The sequence below is a fragment of the Neofelis nebulosa genome, chromosome 1 (genome assembly GCF_028018385.1).
Source record: "Neofelis nebulosa isolate mNeoNeb1 chromosome 1, mNeoNeb1.pri, whole genome shotgun sequence".
NCBI classification, from domain to species: domain Eukaryota; kingdom Metazoa; phylum Chordata; class Mammalia; order Carnivora; family Felidae; genus Neofelis; species Neofelis nebulosa.
Window position 1 is genome coordinate 62,615,573 of NC_080782.1, and position 18,468 is coordinate 62,634,040.

Sequence of the window (18,468 nt, forward strand, 5' to 3'; positions counted from 1 at the left end):
CACAACTGATAGGTCCATTACAAATCATTTTTATCTGCTTGTTCGTTTACAACCGTTCATTTGTGGAGGCTCATGAGGCACCACCCCATTCCACTTGGTCACCTAACTCTGCACATGTGAAAAGCACCAAACCTCACTCCTTTTAAAGAGCCCTACACCAGCTGGGCTTTCTCTAGTCCAAACTAGTAAAGATTTTAAGTATTTCATCTCTTTCCTTTCTCTCCCATGCTCCCATTGACTATCTGATTCCTGCCACAGCCACATGCTGTGCCACGTGCTGAGATCTGAGATAAGGCTCAACAACAGGATAGGCAAGGTCCTTGCCCCTACGGGCTTGCAGCTGAGGGGGAGAGACAACAGACGCATGGCCAACCCACAAACAGGATCACGTCAGATCAGGTAATGGGACAGCAAGAGGCTGGAACTGCATGGGCCTGGGCTGGGCAGTGGAGGCTACTTAGACTGCGGTCAGCGGTCAGCGGGGCCTCCAAGAGGAGATGATATTTGAGCTGAGACCTGAGGGAGGTGAAGGGGCTGGCCAGGGAAAGATCTGGGCACGGAGAATTCCAGGCAGGGGGAGCAGCAGAGCGCGAGGGCCCTGGGGCAGGACTGAGCTTGTGTGCTGGAGGCACGGGTGGCTAGAAGTCCGAGGAGGCAGGGCTTTGGGGAGAGGGGAGAGGAGGGGCCAGAGGAGGAAGGGCAGGGTGGTGCATGCAGGGTCCCCCCAGCCGTAGTGAGAAACTGAGACTTTCTTCTCGGAAGCTGCTGGAGGGCGCAGCAGAGCAGTGGTATTAACACTCACCCCTTAAAGGGAGCAGTCTGGCTGCTGTGTGGTTCCAAAAGGGCTTACTAATCATGCGAGGCAGGAGAGTGTAGTGGTTAGAGTACTGGCTTTACATTCTGCAGCCAGGGTGCCTGGGATGAAATCCTGCTTCCACCACCACCTTGGGCAAGTCACTTAACCTCTCTAAGCCTCAGCGTGCTCATCTGTATACTGGGAACAACAGTATGGTTGTGCGAAGCATTACAGGAAGTGCTCCAAGTATGGCAGCTATCATCCACATCGTTGTTATCGCCTCCAACACCATTTGCCGCCACCATCGCTGCCACTGTCACCACCACGACCACCGTCACCACCAGCAGCAGCACAGCTGGAGAAGCCTTCATGGCTCAGTTTGCACCCCCAGCCAACCCTATTCCCTCCTGCATCCCCACAGGGCACAGCTTTCGGGACGGAGGGTGAGAATCAGTTCCCAAAGGTTCCCGAGCTTCACACTGCACAACCTCACGCGTGAATTTGAGCAGGAAGCCACAGGACACTTCCCTGCAGTCGCTGAAGCAGATGTGGCAGAGGCAAAGAATGCAGGCACAGGCTTCTGGAAATACCAGGTTTTCATCAGGGCACATTACATACTGATCAAATCAGTGGCTTTTCAGCATGGCCAGGAGTCTTTCTTAAGGCAGGACAATCTACCCCACTGCCTCCCACGAGCACCCCAGGGTCCTTAGGAAGCAGAGGCGGAAGCCATGGGGAAGAAAGCCCTCTGACAGAGGTGCGGGTGAGCTGGGCAGTTGCCCTGGATGCCAACCCCGGAATCCCCAGGCAAGTGGGGCTGACAGGGCAGACCCTCCAGTGGCTGATGAGGCCCAGAACACTGCTGTGTAAACAGCCCTGGCAGAGAAGAAGCAGAGACAACCTCCTGCACTGCCTCAGCTCGGCTACCTCCAGGGATGTGTCTAAAAAGGACAACACCCAAACCCAAACTGTCGAGGCCCAGCAGAGAGACAGAAGCCCTGCAAGGAGGGCTGGGGCCTTCCCAGGCGGGAAGCACGGTGTGTGCCAGCATGGGGACAGGCCAGTCCGGGTACACGGGTCATCGGAAAGGTGCTCAGGCACCCCTGCAGGAGGCCCACATCAGAGGGGAGCTCGGCCGTCTGCTCCTTGGGGAAGAGGCACAGCTGTTCAGTGCCATTTCTGCAGGGTGCCCCACGATGCCACACAGCTGACCAACCGGCACCTTCTCCCTGGCCAGGAGCCTTCCTGCCACCTACACAGACATTCTTTCCAAGAGCAGGAGCCTAGCTTTCCTCTGTGTACTGAGAAACCACCTGCCAGGGGTCCTACACGCTGAGGCTGGCTTTTGACAACACCAGATACCCCTTTCCAGGTTTCAGTTGTCAGCATCTGTTCAATTCACCCCTGGCTAACCTTTTCTCTCGTTCTTGTTCTCTTCATTCCTTCCTTCTCTTCTTTGTTCATTCAGAGAGGAGGCTTACCAGAGTGGTCAAGAGAACAGGCTTTGGAAGGAGACAACCAGGATCAATATCCCAGCTCTGTCTTTTATAAGCTGTGTGACCTTGTGCCGGCTACCTAACCTCTCTGTGCTTCAGTTTTATCATCTGTTTGATGGAAATCTGAACAGTTCCTACTGCATAGGGTTGTCACAAGGATTAAATTGGTTAACATTTGCTAAACATTTAGAATAGTACCTGGCATGGACAAAGGGTTACACAACAGTTTGTTGAGTAAAAATAAGTAACTATACTTAATGAATACTTGCTGAGGGCCCTCCATATATCAGACACTGTCCTGGATGCTTAGGACAGACCAGTGAACAAAAGAGACTGCTGTCCTCAGAGAGCTGACATGCTGGTCAGGGAGACTAACAATACACTTAATAAACAAGTAAGCCATGGAAAAAAATCAAAAGTAGGGCAGGGAAAGGAGAATTAGGAATATGTGGGGGGTGGGGTGGCAGGTTTGCAGTCTGAAATAGGATAGTTGGTGGAAGCCTCACTGAGAAGCTAACATCTGAGACAATACCTTAAAAAGGAGAGTCATCCCTGGAAGTGTCAGGAAAACACATCACAGGCAGTGTGAAGAGCTGTGCAAAGGCCCTGAGGTAGTTGTATGCCTGGAGTGTCTGAAATACAGCAAGAAGGCCAGAGAGGCTGGCAGTAAGTGAGGGGGCCAGAAGAAGGCAGAAGGTCTAAGGGGTCAAGATGGGGTGGGTCCCTGCAGGACACCGAGACTCTGGGTGATAGCCTGAGCGAGAGGGGGAGCCAACGAGGGAGGGACGGGAGGTTTCCCTCTGGCTGCTGCGCTGAGAACAGACTGAAGGAGGGCAGAGAGACCGGTGAGGAAGCAATCATCCAAGCGAGAGACACTGATGGCAGCTCAGACCCGTGGCTGCAATGGAAGACATGAGAAGTGATCGGATTCTGGACATGTTTTGAAGGCAGGGACCACAGGACTTCCTGACCGAACGGACATGGAGCATGCAAGAAAGAAAGGTATGAAGGATGCTTGCACGGTCTGGGGCCTGACGGCTGAGGGGACAGGTTGCCACGGACTGAGACAGGACGGCCACTGGTGGAAGCAGAGGGCACGCGGGTGTGGACGTCCGCGTGGCGGTGGAGCGTAAACGGCTGGGCGCAGATGTGGGGCAGGTGGGGCCTGCGTGGGCTACAGGGGAAAACACGGCCGTCGCTGTAACTGGGGTGGGACCCTCGAGGTGAGTGGAGGCGGGGGACGAGGCCCTGATGCGCTTCCACGGTGAGCAGTCACAAGGAAGAGGAGCCGGTGAAGGGCATGGAGGAGGAGTGACAGGCGAGGTGTGGGGACCCGGAAGCCAAGCGCTGGCAGGGGTGAGGATGAGCATCGGCTATGGCCACTGCGGCCGGGTCCCCAGGGGCGAGCACTGAGGCCGGAGTCCACCACCGCGTCCGACAACGTAAACGTCACTGATGCTGCTGACGAGAGCGACAACAAACTCAGCGAGTATACACTGAGCACCTGAAGTGCCAGCCACAATGCTAAAAACAGTACGTAAAGAATCTCATTCACTCACACGATTCTGTTAAGTGAGCACTATCCACATCTCACAGACGAGGAAACTGAGGCACAGAACGAGCGCCACTCACGTGCCGGGTGGTCAGAGCCTGGGTTACTAATCACCACGGGACACGGTCCCCAAGAATCTCTGTGCAAGCGAGCAAGTGAATCGGAAACCAACGTGAGCTCAAGGCAGAACAAGGGGTCGGGGTGGGGAGGCTGAGGGGCCAGGAGGAACCTCCCAGAAGCAGGCAGATACAAGGGGCATGAGCGGCTCTGCAGGGGGGGCACTGGGAAGCCAAGACCTGAGGTCTACCTGTCACTCAAAGCCGGGTGACCTCAGCAAGTCACGGTCTACCCTCCCACACCCAGAGATAAAGCGGCACACGGAAAAGGCTGACGGCGGCCTAAGCCAGGTTTTATTGATCTCAAGGGATCTCTCCTTTCTTCTGCAACCCTTTCTGTCTCACGCTGAAGATCCCCTGGCAGGACATTTTTTCCAACTACGGAGTAAAAATTCCTGGCTCAGGCTGAGGCTTTAGGGCTGCCATGTGGGAACGGAGGACAGCTGGTCTCTTCTCCATGGAATGTCCTGACTGTCCTAGAGGCCGGATGTTATCAGGCCAGGAGGCTCTGCTTACAGGAAACAATCGGCCCCAACGGCGAGGCCCCCCCCCGCCCCCCCCCCCACCTCTGGCTTCCCCACCAACCAGCACACAGTACCCAGAAAATGAGGCCTCAGGATACTCCAGGCATTGGAATTCAATGCATCAGTCAGCGAGCTGGCCCTTAGCTAAGCACTTGACCGTATCTTCATACTTAACCCTCACAGCTACCTTGTTAAGGGGAACACTGCTATTATCCCATTTCAGAGCAAGAACAGGGTCACAGATAAGTGAAGCCAATTTCCTAGGGTCTTACCGCCAGTAAGTGGCAGAGCTGGGATTTGAACCCAGGACCTTACAACCGCAGTCCACACACTTAATCGCTGTGCTGCACACCCCAGAGGGATGCGCTGTAGCCCAGCATGTCGACCGGGGGCCCAGTGTCTGGCACACGGCAGGTACGCAGGGAGAGTGGCCGATCGTGAACAAAGCCTCGGTGCTTGGTGTGGCCTCTTGGTCCCTCCCCCCCAGCACACATCAGAGGCTGGGTCACACACACGGAAGAACCAGAGGGGGCAGGGTGTGGAGGAGCGGCCCCTCCCCAGCACCCAGGCCACTGTCTCTCCATCCCCCATCAGCGTTGATGGCATGGGGACAGCAACTGGCCCACCTGAGGATGGCTGGGCAGGTGACATGTGCCACTGTCAAAACACAAGGCACTAGCCCAGGCAAAGAGCAGCTCCCAGCTGCCCCCAATATTTCGAAAAGCTTCTAGGAAACCACCGTCACCTTCCCCATGCTAAGGCCGGAGGTTCCTCACATGGCAGCCAGAGGGGCCCTTGTAAGTATAAGTCAGACGCCGTCTCCCCAGTCCAAATTCTCAGGGGCGCCCCACTGCACACAGGGCAAAGCTCAAGTCCTGGACCCCGTGTGACCCTGTGCGACACGGCCCTTCGTGCAGAAAAGAGCGAGCGCGGCAGCCTGCCTGCCCCCCTTTGAAGGGCCTGCTTCCGCCACAGGCCCTTAGCAAGCCGCTGGAAACTTGGGTTTGGGGAGGGGTCCACCGTGAAGGGACAGGAGTGGCTCGCTCTGCCTAAACTGTTTGCACAGACGGTATGGTTCACGCTGAGCACCTGCCTTCCTTCTGGGGTCTGTGTCCTGCTGCAAAGCATCAGAGTAGTGAGCGCGCCGTGGCGGTACAGGTACCCTCTCGGCAAACCATCCAAACTTCAGGTGGACAGACCACACGCCTCTCTGATCTCTGCCCTCACCCCTGGCTCGGTGCCTTGGCCTCCTAGCCCTTCCCAGCCATGCTCACAGGCCAGGCCTTTGCCGCCACTCCCCAGGACCACTTACCTAGTCCCCTCCCCCACTCTGGGTGTCTGTTCACACAGAGCCCCTCCATGCCCTCCTTTTATCAGGGAGCAAACCCTCCCAGGCCCCCCTCTTCCTGAGCTGTTTTATTTTTCTCCCCCACTTCATGTGCACCTACCCGCTGTCTGCGGCCTGTCTCCCCCAGTAGAACATAAGCTGTTTGAGGACAGGTTCTGGGGGAGCCTCCACACGACAGCCCTCCCGGGACAAGAGCAGGCACTCAGGAGGCGCCCAGCGAGAATCAGCTGATGAATAAATGGTTGCTCCTGTGGTCACCCCAGCTGAGGAGAAACACACCCAGCTTCCAGGCCATCTCCTGCCTCCAAAGCAAGGGCAGGGCAGAGGGGGCAGGCCGCCACCCCCGGGAGAGGGGCACCGCTTACCTCCAGAAGCTGTGCAGCATTGGGCCGGGTCTCTGGGTTCTTATCTAGGGCCACCTTCAGGAAGTCTCGGAACTCCACAGACCTGGGGGGGTGGGGGTGGGGGGCGCCCACCGGTGGCAGCAGTCAGCTCCAAGTAGGGCAGAAACTGAGAAAATTCTCCCCGTCGCACACTCTACTCTCCTGGGAGTTGTGTGCTTCCCAAACACAGCCCTCAAAGACAAAGGCGCCTTCATGAGCTAAAGCAGTGAAGGTTACGGGGTTTTCATGATGACCTTTTCATTGTGAACATCACCGTACGGATGGGATGTGGAAATCAGAGAGCAGGGACTTGCCCAAGGCCACACGGTAATACACACAAGTACAGGGACTTATGCCCGAGCCTCAGTTCCCAGCCCAGGGTCGTGCCATGTGGCTGCTGGGGCTCATTTAGGCACTGACTCCCACAGCGGGATCCGGCTTATGGGATCACCCAGTCTGCTTTGATGGACAACCCATGTCCAGAGCACATGGAGGGCCCGGGTAGCTCAGAAAGGCCCAGAGACCTCCAGGCCCCGACTGCTCCCCCACTCTGGGCACTCTACCCACCCAATCCCACCTGCCCTGTGACCCAGGCCTGCTGGCCATGCAGCAAACACCCTCAGGCAGACAGGCCTTGCTCCTTACCACTTAGAAGGCGTGAGCAGAGTTGGGGGATCCGACTTGGCAATCTTGAGCAGGACCCGCATGGGGTTGAGCTCATGGTGCGGGGGCTCGATCTGGGCCATCTCAATCAGAGTGATGCCCAGGGACCAGATGTCAGCTTTGTAGTCATACGGGGTGTCCTTCATGGTCTCACACATCACCACCTCGGGGGCCATCCTGAACCAACCAAGGGATAACACAGGGCTAAGAACCTGGCCTTCATAGGCCCTTCTCAGAGACTCGGGGGTCAGGACCACCACAAGCTAGTGTCAGAGAGCTGGCAGCACTCCTGAATCACGATCTGCATTGCTGTCCATCCCACTGTCTTCCTTACGATGGTCTTCACTCAGTAAGATGCCTTCAAGGAGCTCCAACGCCATGTCCCGCTGCAGTTCCCGAAGCCTACCACAAGATGGCAGCAACAATCCAGAACACAGAGTCCTGGGGAAGGGGTGGGTAGAGGCAGAGGGGAAGGTGCCCAGAAAAAACTGGGGGCACAAGGTGGGGGGTGTGGAGAGAATACACCAGCACAGACAGAACGGATGGGAGAGAACAGGAGAAAGAGGAATGAAAGGGCAGAGAGAAAGAAAGAAAGGGTGAGTAATAAGCAAGCAAGAAAGGAGCCTAACTCCACAATGAGAAGTAATGCACAGGAAAAACAGAAAGCAGTTAGGTGTGAAACTGAGAGAGGTTTTTTGTTTGGTTTGGTTTTTTTTATTTTGTTGCCTTTTTTTTTTTTTTTTTTTTTTAAGTAATAGTTTGGGGAAAGAAGGAAACACAATGGCCTAGAGAAGTCCAGAGAAACTTCATGGGAGGGTAGGAATTGAACTTGTTCATCCTCACAGTCCCAGCCCAGGGCCTCACATTCAACCTGTACTTGTTGAATTAATTAAGAAGTAAACCATTTTCAGGGCATCTGGGTGGCTCAGTCAGTTAAGCACCCCACTCTTGATTTCAACTCAGGTCATGATCTCACAGTTCATGGGTTCGAGCCCCACATCGAGCTTTGTGCTGACAGCACGCGGAGCCTGCTTGGAATTCTCTCTCTCCTCTCTCTCTGCCACTCCCCCACTCGCACATGTGCTTTCTCTCTCTCTCAAAATAAATAAACTTAAAAAAAAAAAGAATTAAACCATTTTCTAGGGGTTCCCCTAATGGAGTCTTTTCTATACACATCATCGCATTTCATCCCCTCAGCAACCTGCGAAGTAGGTGCTGTTCTATCCCTGATTTCATAGAGGAGGAAACGGAGGGACAAGGAAGCTAAGCAACTTGGCCAAGGTCACAGCACTCGTGAGTGGTGGAGACCAGGCTCAGACCCAGCAGGCTGACTCAGGAGCCCTTGACGCGGCCAGAGGTCACCTTGGGGAGTCTGAGGTTGAGCCTTCAGTCTACCATTCCCTTTCCAGAAACTGCACAACTCACCAGTAAGGCGTTCCTATGAAGGAATCTCGTTTCTGCAGAGTTTTCAGATTCTTGGCAGACACACCAAAGTCAGCTGCAAGACAAAAATCAGATACAGTATTTGATGGACATTCCTCCACCCACAGTGCTGGGGTGTGAACTCAAGAGACAGACGTTCCAAGTCAATTAACAGATGCCATTTCCCATCTAGCAAATTTTTGATCATTAAAAATATATCTACTGCTGGAAGGATATACTGAGACATGCAATTTCCTTCTTGCTAATAACGGTATAAATTGAAGAGCCTTTCAGAAAAGTAGTGGGGCAATAAATTGCAAGAACCTTTAAAATATCTATACACTCTTCTGATGCAGTAATCCCAAACCTAGATATTTACCGTAATGAAATCTCAAATATAAAAAAATTATGCAGAACGATGTTCATCCAAGTGCTATTGTAATAGTGACAAATTAAAAAGAACCATAATTATTTAGCTTTCAGAGAGTGATTTTAGCCAGAAATAATTGTGCCTTGGATAAAGCTCACTGGCTATGATACTGTCTCTGCACAAAGCTGAGGGAGTGACTTTAAAACTTCTTATGTAAGAAATAAATGAAGAAAATAAAACTTCTCATATACTATATTGTCTTCTCCCAAAAGGGCTTATGATGGCATATCAAACACACACACACACACACACACACACACACACACACACACACACACACAAACTAAGAAATTGAGAGAGAAACTAAGAAATTGAGAGAGAGGTAAGAAAGATAAGGTAAAAGGGTAAACAACTGAGCAGATTAAGGAAAGGGTGATGGGGCATCTGGGTGGCTCAGTCAGTTAAGCATCGACTCTTGATTTCAGCTCAGGTCATGATTTCACGTTCATGAAACAGAGCCCTGCATCAAGCTCTGTGCTGACAGCGCTGCGGACCCTGCTTAAGACTCTCTCTCCCTCTGCCTCTGTCCCTCCTCTGCTCGCTCTCTCTCTCTCTCTCTCTCTCTCTCTCTCTCAAAAAAGAAAAAAAGAAAAGTAAAGTGTGATGTACTGGCCTATGACGGAGTATTTTATAGGCATTAAAATTAGTTTTGAAGTATTTTTATTCAATATTTTAACACTGAATTACACGTACGAATACATATCAATATTAAATGTTTAGTATGTATTTAACATTTGATATTATTTAACATGTATTTAAATATGTCAATATTTAACACCATATTAAGATATTGTATTTATAGACTTGGAAGGTGCAGCAGGAAAGGGAGGACGCACAGGTGAACAGTGTGTGGTCGGCACGATGCTCCCTTCCCCCACAAAAAAGGGGCAAAATATACATGAACTGACTTGGAGGAAATACACCAACTGGCTAAAATGGTTGTGTGTAGATCATGAGACCAGGCTAGGTTTCTTCTACTTTTCTGAATTCTTCAGGTTTCCCATGATGAACATACAAGACTTTCAGGACTAACAAAAATTAAATGTATCTTTAAGCCATCCAACAGCACCAGCCAGTCTTCCTTCACAAGCCCAATACTAAGAGAAGAGTCCAATGCCAAATGCTCAGTGGAGCATGTGACTCTTGATCTCGGGGTTGGGAGTTCAAGCCCCATGTTGGGTACAGGGACTACATAAAAATAAAATCTTTTTGGGGGCGCCTGGGTGGCTCAGTCGGTTTACGCATCCAACTTCGGCACAGGTCATGATCTCACGGTTGGTGGGTTTGAGCCCCACGTCAGGCTCTGTGCTGACAGTTCAGAACCTGGAGCCTGCTTCAGATTCTATGTCTCTCTCTCTCTCTCTCTCTTTCTCTCTCTGCCCCTCCCCACTTGCACTCTGCACGTGTGCACGCTCTCTCTCTCCCTCTCTCTCAAAAATAAAAATTAAACAAAATTTTTTTAATAAAATAAAATCTTAAAAAAAACCTTTTTTTAAAGCATTCCAACTAGTAAGTTAACATAAACTTTTGTATGACAGAAAAAACAGGTAAGTTTCATCTTGATTAAAAAATAAATTCAAGAGGAAGCAACACCTTGAGCAGACTGCTGCTGCTTAATTCAAAGCAAGACAAGTTGCAAAGCTGTTACAACTGCCAGCCGCCCCAGAAGCCTATCTAGGTCTTGAAATGAGCTGGCCCGAACCACAGTCACATAACAACTGCTGTCCTGGAGAGCTTGAAATCAGACCCACAATTTCAAACCAGGAGGGAGCATAATGCTAAGAGCATAGGCCTGAATACCAGAGAGCTGGTTCCAGTCTCAGCTCTTTTTTTTTTTTTTTTTTTTTTTTTTTTAACATTTATTAATTGTTGAGAGAGAGAGACAGAGCATGAGCAGGGGAGGGGCAGAGAGAGAGAGGCAGACACAGAATCTGAAGCAAGTTCCAGGCTCTGGGCTGTCAGCACAGAGCCCAACACAGGGCTCAAACTCACGAACTGCGAGATCATGACCTGAGCTGAAGTCAGACGCTTAACTGACTGAGCCACCCAGGTGCCCCTGGGCTCTTCTATTTCATTGGTTCATTCACCTATTCATCAGGGTGCCATCTGGAGGCAGACATCAGCCAGGAGCAAACTAAGTCCTTGCCCTCGGCAGCTCAAAGTTTAGTGGTGGAAGGAGAGGACAACCGGACAAACACCAGTAAGTACATATTCCTAACTGTGTAAAGGGTGGAAAGATGGGATAGGCAGTCTACGGTCAGAGAAGTGAGAGGGAGAGAGAGGGAGAGGGAGAGAGAGACAATGAGCGGGAGAGAGCACAAACAGGGAAGGAAGGAGTGAATATTAACTGAACATCTATTATGTGCCAGGCATCCATTCATTCAACACATATTAATTGAACATCTGTTATGTTCTAGGTGCAGGAGTGAACCAAAATCTTCACCCTAGTGTGGCTTGTTACTCTAGCAGTAAAAACAGGCCCTCCACAAGCCCCACGGCATGTGAGAGGCGGACGGGCGGTTCTTTTAGACAGGAGGTCAAGATCTGGGGGAAGAGATTTACAGACAGGGATGACAAATGGGCTGAAGGGCCTGGAAGGGGCAAGGCAGAGTGGCTAGAGGGAGAGGAGGTGGCAGCAGATAAGGCAGGAGACAGGCAGGGGTCAGGACAGTTAGTACACCTCTGACCCTCAGTTTCCCTGTCTGTGATACAGGGGTGGTGATTCCGTAGAACTACTCTGTAGGGTTGCCACGAGGATTCAATGACACACACGAGGCACTCAGCTCCAAGCCCAGCGCTGTGTAAATGCCCTGTCCATGGGGCACGTGAGCCAGCAGACTCAAGAATCTTAGACTGGAGCCTGGCCAAGGGTCCTGGGAATGGTCAGGAAAGCTGGTCTCTGAGCCCGGTCAAGGCTAAGTAGATGGCAGGTGCTCCGTCTGCTGATGACAGGCCCAGAGGGACCAACGGCTGTGGCAGAGTGAGGTTCAAAACCAGGAAACCCACAGGAGAACCTGGCTCTGCTGAGGACTACCTGGGAGGCCAGGACAAGTCGCCACCTCTCCGGGCTCCTGGGTAAGAACGGGGGCCCCTGCAAACACCAACAATGGCCAGCACAGATTTCCTAGGAAATCTTTTGGGAACAACAGTGACTGCCTCTCAGACCCAGCATGAGGCTCCCTGGAGGGAGGTAGGAGCCACTCCCCCACCAGGGTCTCCATTCCCCGCCTGAGAAGAAAGAGGAAAAGCAGAAACCACCACAGTTTCGCAAGGACACACAGCTGGTCTCCAAGGCCCTCCCTTAGGCATGAGCCAGCCAGCCTCTTGGATGGCGGCTACTTCCCCTTCTGCCCCACGTCTGCCCCCCAAGACGGGGCCCACCCAGGAGGGTGGGGCGGCCCCTCCCGGCAGCCCTGGGACTTCAGGCTGCCTGAATGGTGTTTACAGGAGGTGTCCCCTGCCAGGTGGGGGGCTGCCTCCGACAGCTCAAAGGGGCTTTTCCCCATGCAGTCTCCTCTAATGAAAACACTCCTCTGTCCTTCTCCCGTTTCACAAGGATCAGAAGCAAGGGCAGCAGGTAGGAAGGTGGGGCCTGTTTCATAAGTTATCATCTCCATAAGGAAAGAGGTCATTTCTGCTGTATCCAGAGCTGCACTGCGGGCACAGCTGGCACAGGAAGCACAGCTGAATCAATGAACGGACGGACTTTGCTAGACCGCCTCTTATGTTTGGGAAAAAATAACTGGTTTGGGGCACCTGGGTGGCTCAGTTAAGTGTCCGACTCTTGATTTCGGCTCAGGTCATGATCTCGGGGTCGCGGCATCGAGCCCCACATCAGGCTCCGTGCTAAGGGTGGAGCCTGCTTAGGGTTCTCTCTCTTCCTCTGCCCCATTCCCCTGCTCACTCGCTCTCTCAATCTCTAAAACAAATGAACAAACAAATAACTAAAACTGGGTTTTAAGAAATATATTTGTTGCTTCTCCAAAGAGATTGTTTAAAAAAAAGAAAGAATGTGGCAGGGCCTAGCTGCTACAAAGAAGACATGTTTTAGACAATACTCGTGTGTATGGGCAAAAAACTCGAGGACTGTATTTGTGACTAATTGTATAACAGGTTATTTTAGTTTCTGTTCTGTGGAAAGTGTAAAGCATTCCAACAAAGGGTTTTAATGTAGATTTTTTTTTTGCAACCATGCTATTGATTGCTAAATGTAACAGTCTGATCATGACGCTGAATAAATGTGTCTTTAAAAAAAAAAAAAGAAATTAAGAAATATATTTGACACAGCGATTCTCTTTCTAGAAATAGATTCCCCCAAATCATGTTTATAATATATATGGAAGCTTACAGAAGCAAAAAAAAAGAAAGAAATATATTTGACACAGTGATTCTCTTTCTAGAAATAGATTCCCCCAAATCATGTTTATAATATATATGGAAGCTTACAGAAGCATTATTGGAAAGAGTAAGAAGTTGGAAAGCACCCAGTTGTTGCCAAAGCTTAGCTGGCAAAGGAGTTAGAAAAACTGTGGTGCGGCCCAGCCATGAACTAGAGGTTGCAGGGGCACCTGGGTGGCTCAGTCAAGCGTCCAACTTGTGGTTTCGGCTCAGGTCACCAACCCAGGGTCATGAGATCGAGCCCCACATGGGGCTCCACGCTGAGTGTAGAGCCTGCTTGATAGTCTCTCTTCCACCCCCCCGCCCCTCTCCCCCACTTAAAAAAATACATATATCAAAAAAAAAAAAAAAAGGAGATTGCATTTGTATGAACTAACTTGGGACTTCATCCATAACATGTTGCCCTGAACATGATGGTGATTGATGCATACGATAGAATGTACAGAATTCCAGTTGTATTTTAAAAGACATACATGTACTGTGTGCACACATACACCCACAAACACAGAACAGGGTCTGTGAGGTTATACATCAAACCTAATGGTAACCACCTCCCCAGAAGCAGGATTTGGGGACAGCACACAAGGGGGTCTTACATTTTTCTTTTAAACATTTTTTTAACGTTTATTTATTTATTTTGAGAGAAAGAGACAGAGAACGCATGTGCTCCCAAGCCGAGGAGGAGCAGAGAAAGCGAGGGAGATAAAGAATCCCAAGCAGGCTCCGCATTGTTACAGTTCGTGAGACCATGACCTGAGATGAAATCAAGAGTTGGATCCCTTAACCAACTGAGCCACCCAGGTGCCCTGGGTCTTACATTTTTTAACTTTAGATGCTTTTATTCTTTAAAATGTTTCTGATAAAGAGGACACCGCTTTTCTGGCTTAAAAAGCTGAAATGCACGTAGCAAACGTCTTTTAGGTTTGTGGGTTCTTGTTTTTGCTTTTTGAGTAAAACCCAGTGGGAGCCAGGATGTGGTGAGAGAACTTCACACTTGCCGGGGGTGAGCTGCGCACCCTGGACGGAGGGCACACTGACTGCAGGGATTAGCAAAAACCTGACACGCTGCACACGCCCAACAGTCGTAACAAACACTAATATTTACTGAGAACTTGCCAGGTGCACAGCTGTGCAGACTTCTGCACATCACTTACACCTTCCTCTGCAAATCATTTTGCATATCATGTGCATATATATATCCGTGTGCAGATCATTTATAGCCAGGACCCTCGGAGCAGGGAAAATTATCATCCCCCTTCTCTACAGATGAGAAAACTGAGGAGCTTGCAGATGGTTACCCAGCTCTAAGGACAGACATATGCTAAGTCTGTGCTTTTTTTTTTTTTTTAATGTTTATTTTTGAGAGAGAGAGACAGAGTGCAAGTGGGGAAGGGGCAGGGAGAGGGAGACACAGAATCCAAAGCAGGCTCCGGGCTCCGAGCTGGCAGCACAGAGCCTGATGCGGGGCTCGAACCCACGAACCGTGAGATCATGACCTGAGCTGAAGTCGGATGCTTAACCGACTGGGCCACCCAAGCATCCTGAAGTCTGTGCTCTTTACCACTACCAGGTCCTACCATTCTGTGCGCAGAAAAAATACTGAAAGGAAGACTAGGGTGGTGCATTGTGGCAACATCAGGAATAACTTTCACGTCCTTCTTTGTGGGTCTTATTCCAGACTGTCTGGAATTCTAGACTGTCCAGACTGTATCAATCTATATACTCGTTTATAAATATGTTTTTCTTATGACCAAAGCAATGCTGCTTATCAAAAATCCAAACATTTACAGATTCGAAAGTCTCCATAATCCTGGCAGAGATAAACACTTTGTTTGCTGCACACAGCTCCACGTTTATTTACATAAATAAGAAGTACATGTGTAAATAAAAATACTTTTGAAAAATAAAATCAGATGAAGCCTACTATCTTGCAGCTTGTGTTTTGTCCCTTCACGGTGTGTACATACATTTTTACAAGAGATTACACATTTCCTACAATTTTCAGTAGCTGAAGAAGACTTCATTGTAGGATAGTACCGTAACTCTACAGGAATAAGCTGGATCATTTCTCATTTCTTGCTGTTACAAATATTGTTGCAATGGGTATCATTGTACCTATCTTCCTATACATAAATCCCACATATTACTTTTATAAACAAAAAAAAAATCACACAATGTAAGAAGTTATATATTACACACACACACACACACACACACACACACACACACACAGAGCCGTGAACTTAGACTGTATGGAGATATGTAACAGAAACTCTCATCTGTCCCCTTAACTGAAGATGACCAAAAGAATCCAAGGTAAGAGGAGCCTTTTCCCAGATAATGTCAGGCCAGTTAAAGGCAAACCGCCTTCCCTCCTGGACCCTCTACCCCAGGCCAGTGAGTCTGTAGGCCAGCATGGTCAGGGCTTACCCCGGGATTTAGGTCTGAGAACCTTCTAGGTGGTCCTCAACCATGGGGTGCTGTGTGTTCCAGGATGTTTGAAAGTGGGTGGGGGTGGTCTGGCTGTCACATGAAGGCGAGTGTTCCTGCCATTTCACGGGGGAGAACCTCCTAAGGTAAAAATGGTCTCATCTAAAATGCCAGCAGTGGTCCCGTGGACAAACCCCAGCCAGGGTCCTCATGGTGCCGACAGGGAAGCGAAACCTAGAGAGGGTGAGGGACCCGCTGAAAGTGAGCCAGGGACAGGAGAAAACAAAGGCTTTGCCGCCAGCCCTGGAATCCCACGGGCCTTCCTCCTCAGGATTACAGCACCAGCTCATTAACAGGGAGGCCCCACCACCGCACCCAAGTGACTTCTCTGAATTAGCAGCACGGTCTGCCTCTCCAGAAGTGTCACGGAGACAGCACCTGGCAGGAAAGCGAGAAGATTCTGTGATCTGAGACAAACTGCTTCATATTTCTGAGCCTCAGTTTCCTCATCTAGGAAACAGGCATCATATTAGGTAGCCAAATGTGAGGCTGACCGAACTGCTCTATTTTTCTGTTTCCATGTTTATTTTCTTTTGTTTATTAGATACACGTGACCACTATAGAAGCCTTTGTTTTCCCATTCATTCCGGTCCACCTTCAGCCTCCCAGCCCCGCTGCCTTCACTGACTCTCTCTCTCCTCCCCTACATAACCCTGTCTTTTTCTGGTATTTTCTCCCTCAACCTCAATTACACATTCAGAACTCTGTTCTTGCTTCCAACAGGCTGTGCCAGTCTATGGTGGACAACAATTTGGTTTTCTGGTCAGTGCAAATCTACTTTCCTTCTGGAAAACCATCCAACCCACCCCAACCACACTCTTCCATGGAGAGGATGAGGGAATGGGGTGGGTTAATATTTCCATATTGCTACCTGACCCCTCTTCCTTCTCAGAGAAGCCCTCCTTACTGGACCTTGTCGATCGATCCAGAGGGTCTATGCCCACACCAACGTAGGCCGATCAGAATCCTTCACTGGGATTTTTTTTTTAACATTTATTTTTGGGAGAGAAAGAAACAGAATGTGACCAGGGGAGGGGCAGAGAGAAAGGGAGACACAGAGTCCAAAGCAGGCTCCAGGCTCTGAGCTGTCAGCACAGAGCCCGACGCAGGACTCGAACTCATGAACCCTGAGATCACAACTGAGCCAAAGTCAGACGCTTAGCTCACTGAGCCACCCACACACCCCTCACTGGGATTATTAACCAGAGACCTGAAATGGTGAGGTTCCGATGATCAACCTTCAGAAGATGATGCTGGGAAAATGGAAACTAGCCCTAGGCAGATGCTTTGTGGAGGGGGCTGGTCAGAGCCTAACCAACGTGCACTTTTAGAAAGGCAGACCAGAGAGAGTCTCAGGAGCGTTTGTGTTCCAGGGTTCAACTGCCCTGGATGCCCAGCTGATCTCTTCCCCAACACGGAGGCACATTCTCCTGTCTGCCTTCGATCACAGGAGAACGGTTCTCATCATTTGTTGCTACAATAAGGTAATGGTTAAGCACGTGGGCTCTGAAGCCAGATGCACTGGTCTGAACCCCAGTTGTGCCTCTTACTGGCTGTACGATCTGGGGTTAAGTTAAGACACCAGGTATCTCCATCTCCTCTGTAAAATGTTAGCAGTGGTCTTTAAGGACTGAATGAATTACTACACATCAAACACCGGCTCAGTACATGATAGTCATAGTGAAAGAACCAGGTCACCAGCCCGCTGGCTGCAGCAAGCAGGAATTCTGGGTTGGGGGTCAAGGTGGGGGTGAGGGGCAGGTAATGGGTTCCTGCCAGGCCCACTTGCCTGGCCTCCTATGCATCAAGGGGACTTTGGGAATTAGGGATCCTGCAGTAATCATAACGTGGTAAAGTGACAACAATGCTATAGAAACTACTACTGACTGGTACCCAGGTTCTGGGCTGAGCATTTTCACTTTTAGGCCAGTCTGGACTCCTGCTTAGAATGTGAAAGACTCCAAGAGTAAAATTCTCCTCCCATCTTCAGAGATGCACCACTGGGGAGAGGAACACAGACTCTCCGGAGAAGAGGGGAACACTGTCTCTCATAGCAGCGTCTCTGAAATGTCCCTAGGCCCAAGAAGGAAACCTAACGTTTGCTGGCCCCTCTGTGTGTAGATGCTTTTTAAAAAATGTTTATTTTTTGGGGCGCCTGGGTGGCGCAGTCGGTTAAGCGTCCGACTTCAGCCAGGTCACGATCTCGCGGTCCGTGAGTTCAAGCCCCGCGTCAGGCTCTGGGCTGATGGCTCGGAGCCTGGAGCCTGTTTCCGATTCTGTGTCTCCCTCTCTCTCTGCCCCTCCCCCGTTCATGCTCTGTCTCTCTCTGTCCCAAAAATAAATTAAAAAATGTTGAAAAAAAAAAAATTAAAAAAAAATTAAAAAAAAATAAAAAATGTTTATTTTTGAGAGGGGGGCGAGGGGGCGGGTAAAAGAGAGACAGGGAGAGAGATACAGAACCCCAAGCAGGCTCCACACTGTCAGCGCGGAGCCCGACACGGAGCTCGAACCCACGAACCCACGAGATCATGACCTGAGCTGAAATCAAGTGTCGGACACTCAACCTCCTGAGCCAGCCAGGCGCCCCACCTGCAGATCCACGCTCTGTGTGCACGGTCTCACTACACTGTCATACAAATCCTGTGAGATGGGAACTGTTACCACCCTCCTGACTTTGAGAAACTGATGCCCAAAAGGGTGAGGTGACTCACCCAAGGTCACCCAAGGTGACATGGCAGATCCGGGGCCAGAACACGGTTCTTCAGACCGCAGTGTCCATCCCCCACCGAATATCCCAATGGTCTCTGGGCAGCAGGCGTGCTTCCTCTCTCTCTCTCTGCGCCTATGGGT

The 18,468-nt window shown here is 50.5% G+C and overlaps 1 protein-coding gene across 1 annotated transcript in view; it reads right to left on the minus strand.

The window, feature by feature from the left end:
- The window catches only part of STK10 (serine/threonine kinase 10), a 118,260-nt gene that overhangs the window by 35,154 nt on the left and 64,638 nt on the right, over nucleotides 1-18,468 (minus strand). Inside the window, exons 5-7 of the mRNA XM_058723414.1 lie at nucleotides 8,304-8,376; nucleotides 6,861-7,055; nucleotides 6,198-6,279 (exon numbers count right to left, since the gene is read on the minus strand). Coding sequence (XP_058579397.1) covers nucleotides 6,198-6,279; nucleotides 6,861-7,055; nucleotides 8,304-8,376 — 350 coding nt within the window. The remainder of the gene's footprint in view (nucleotides 1-6,197; nucleotides 6,280-6,860; nucleotides 7,056-8,303; nucleotides 8,377-18,468) is intronic.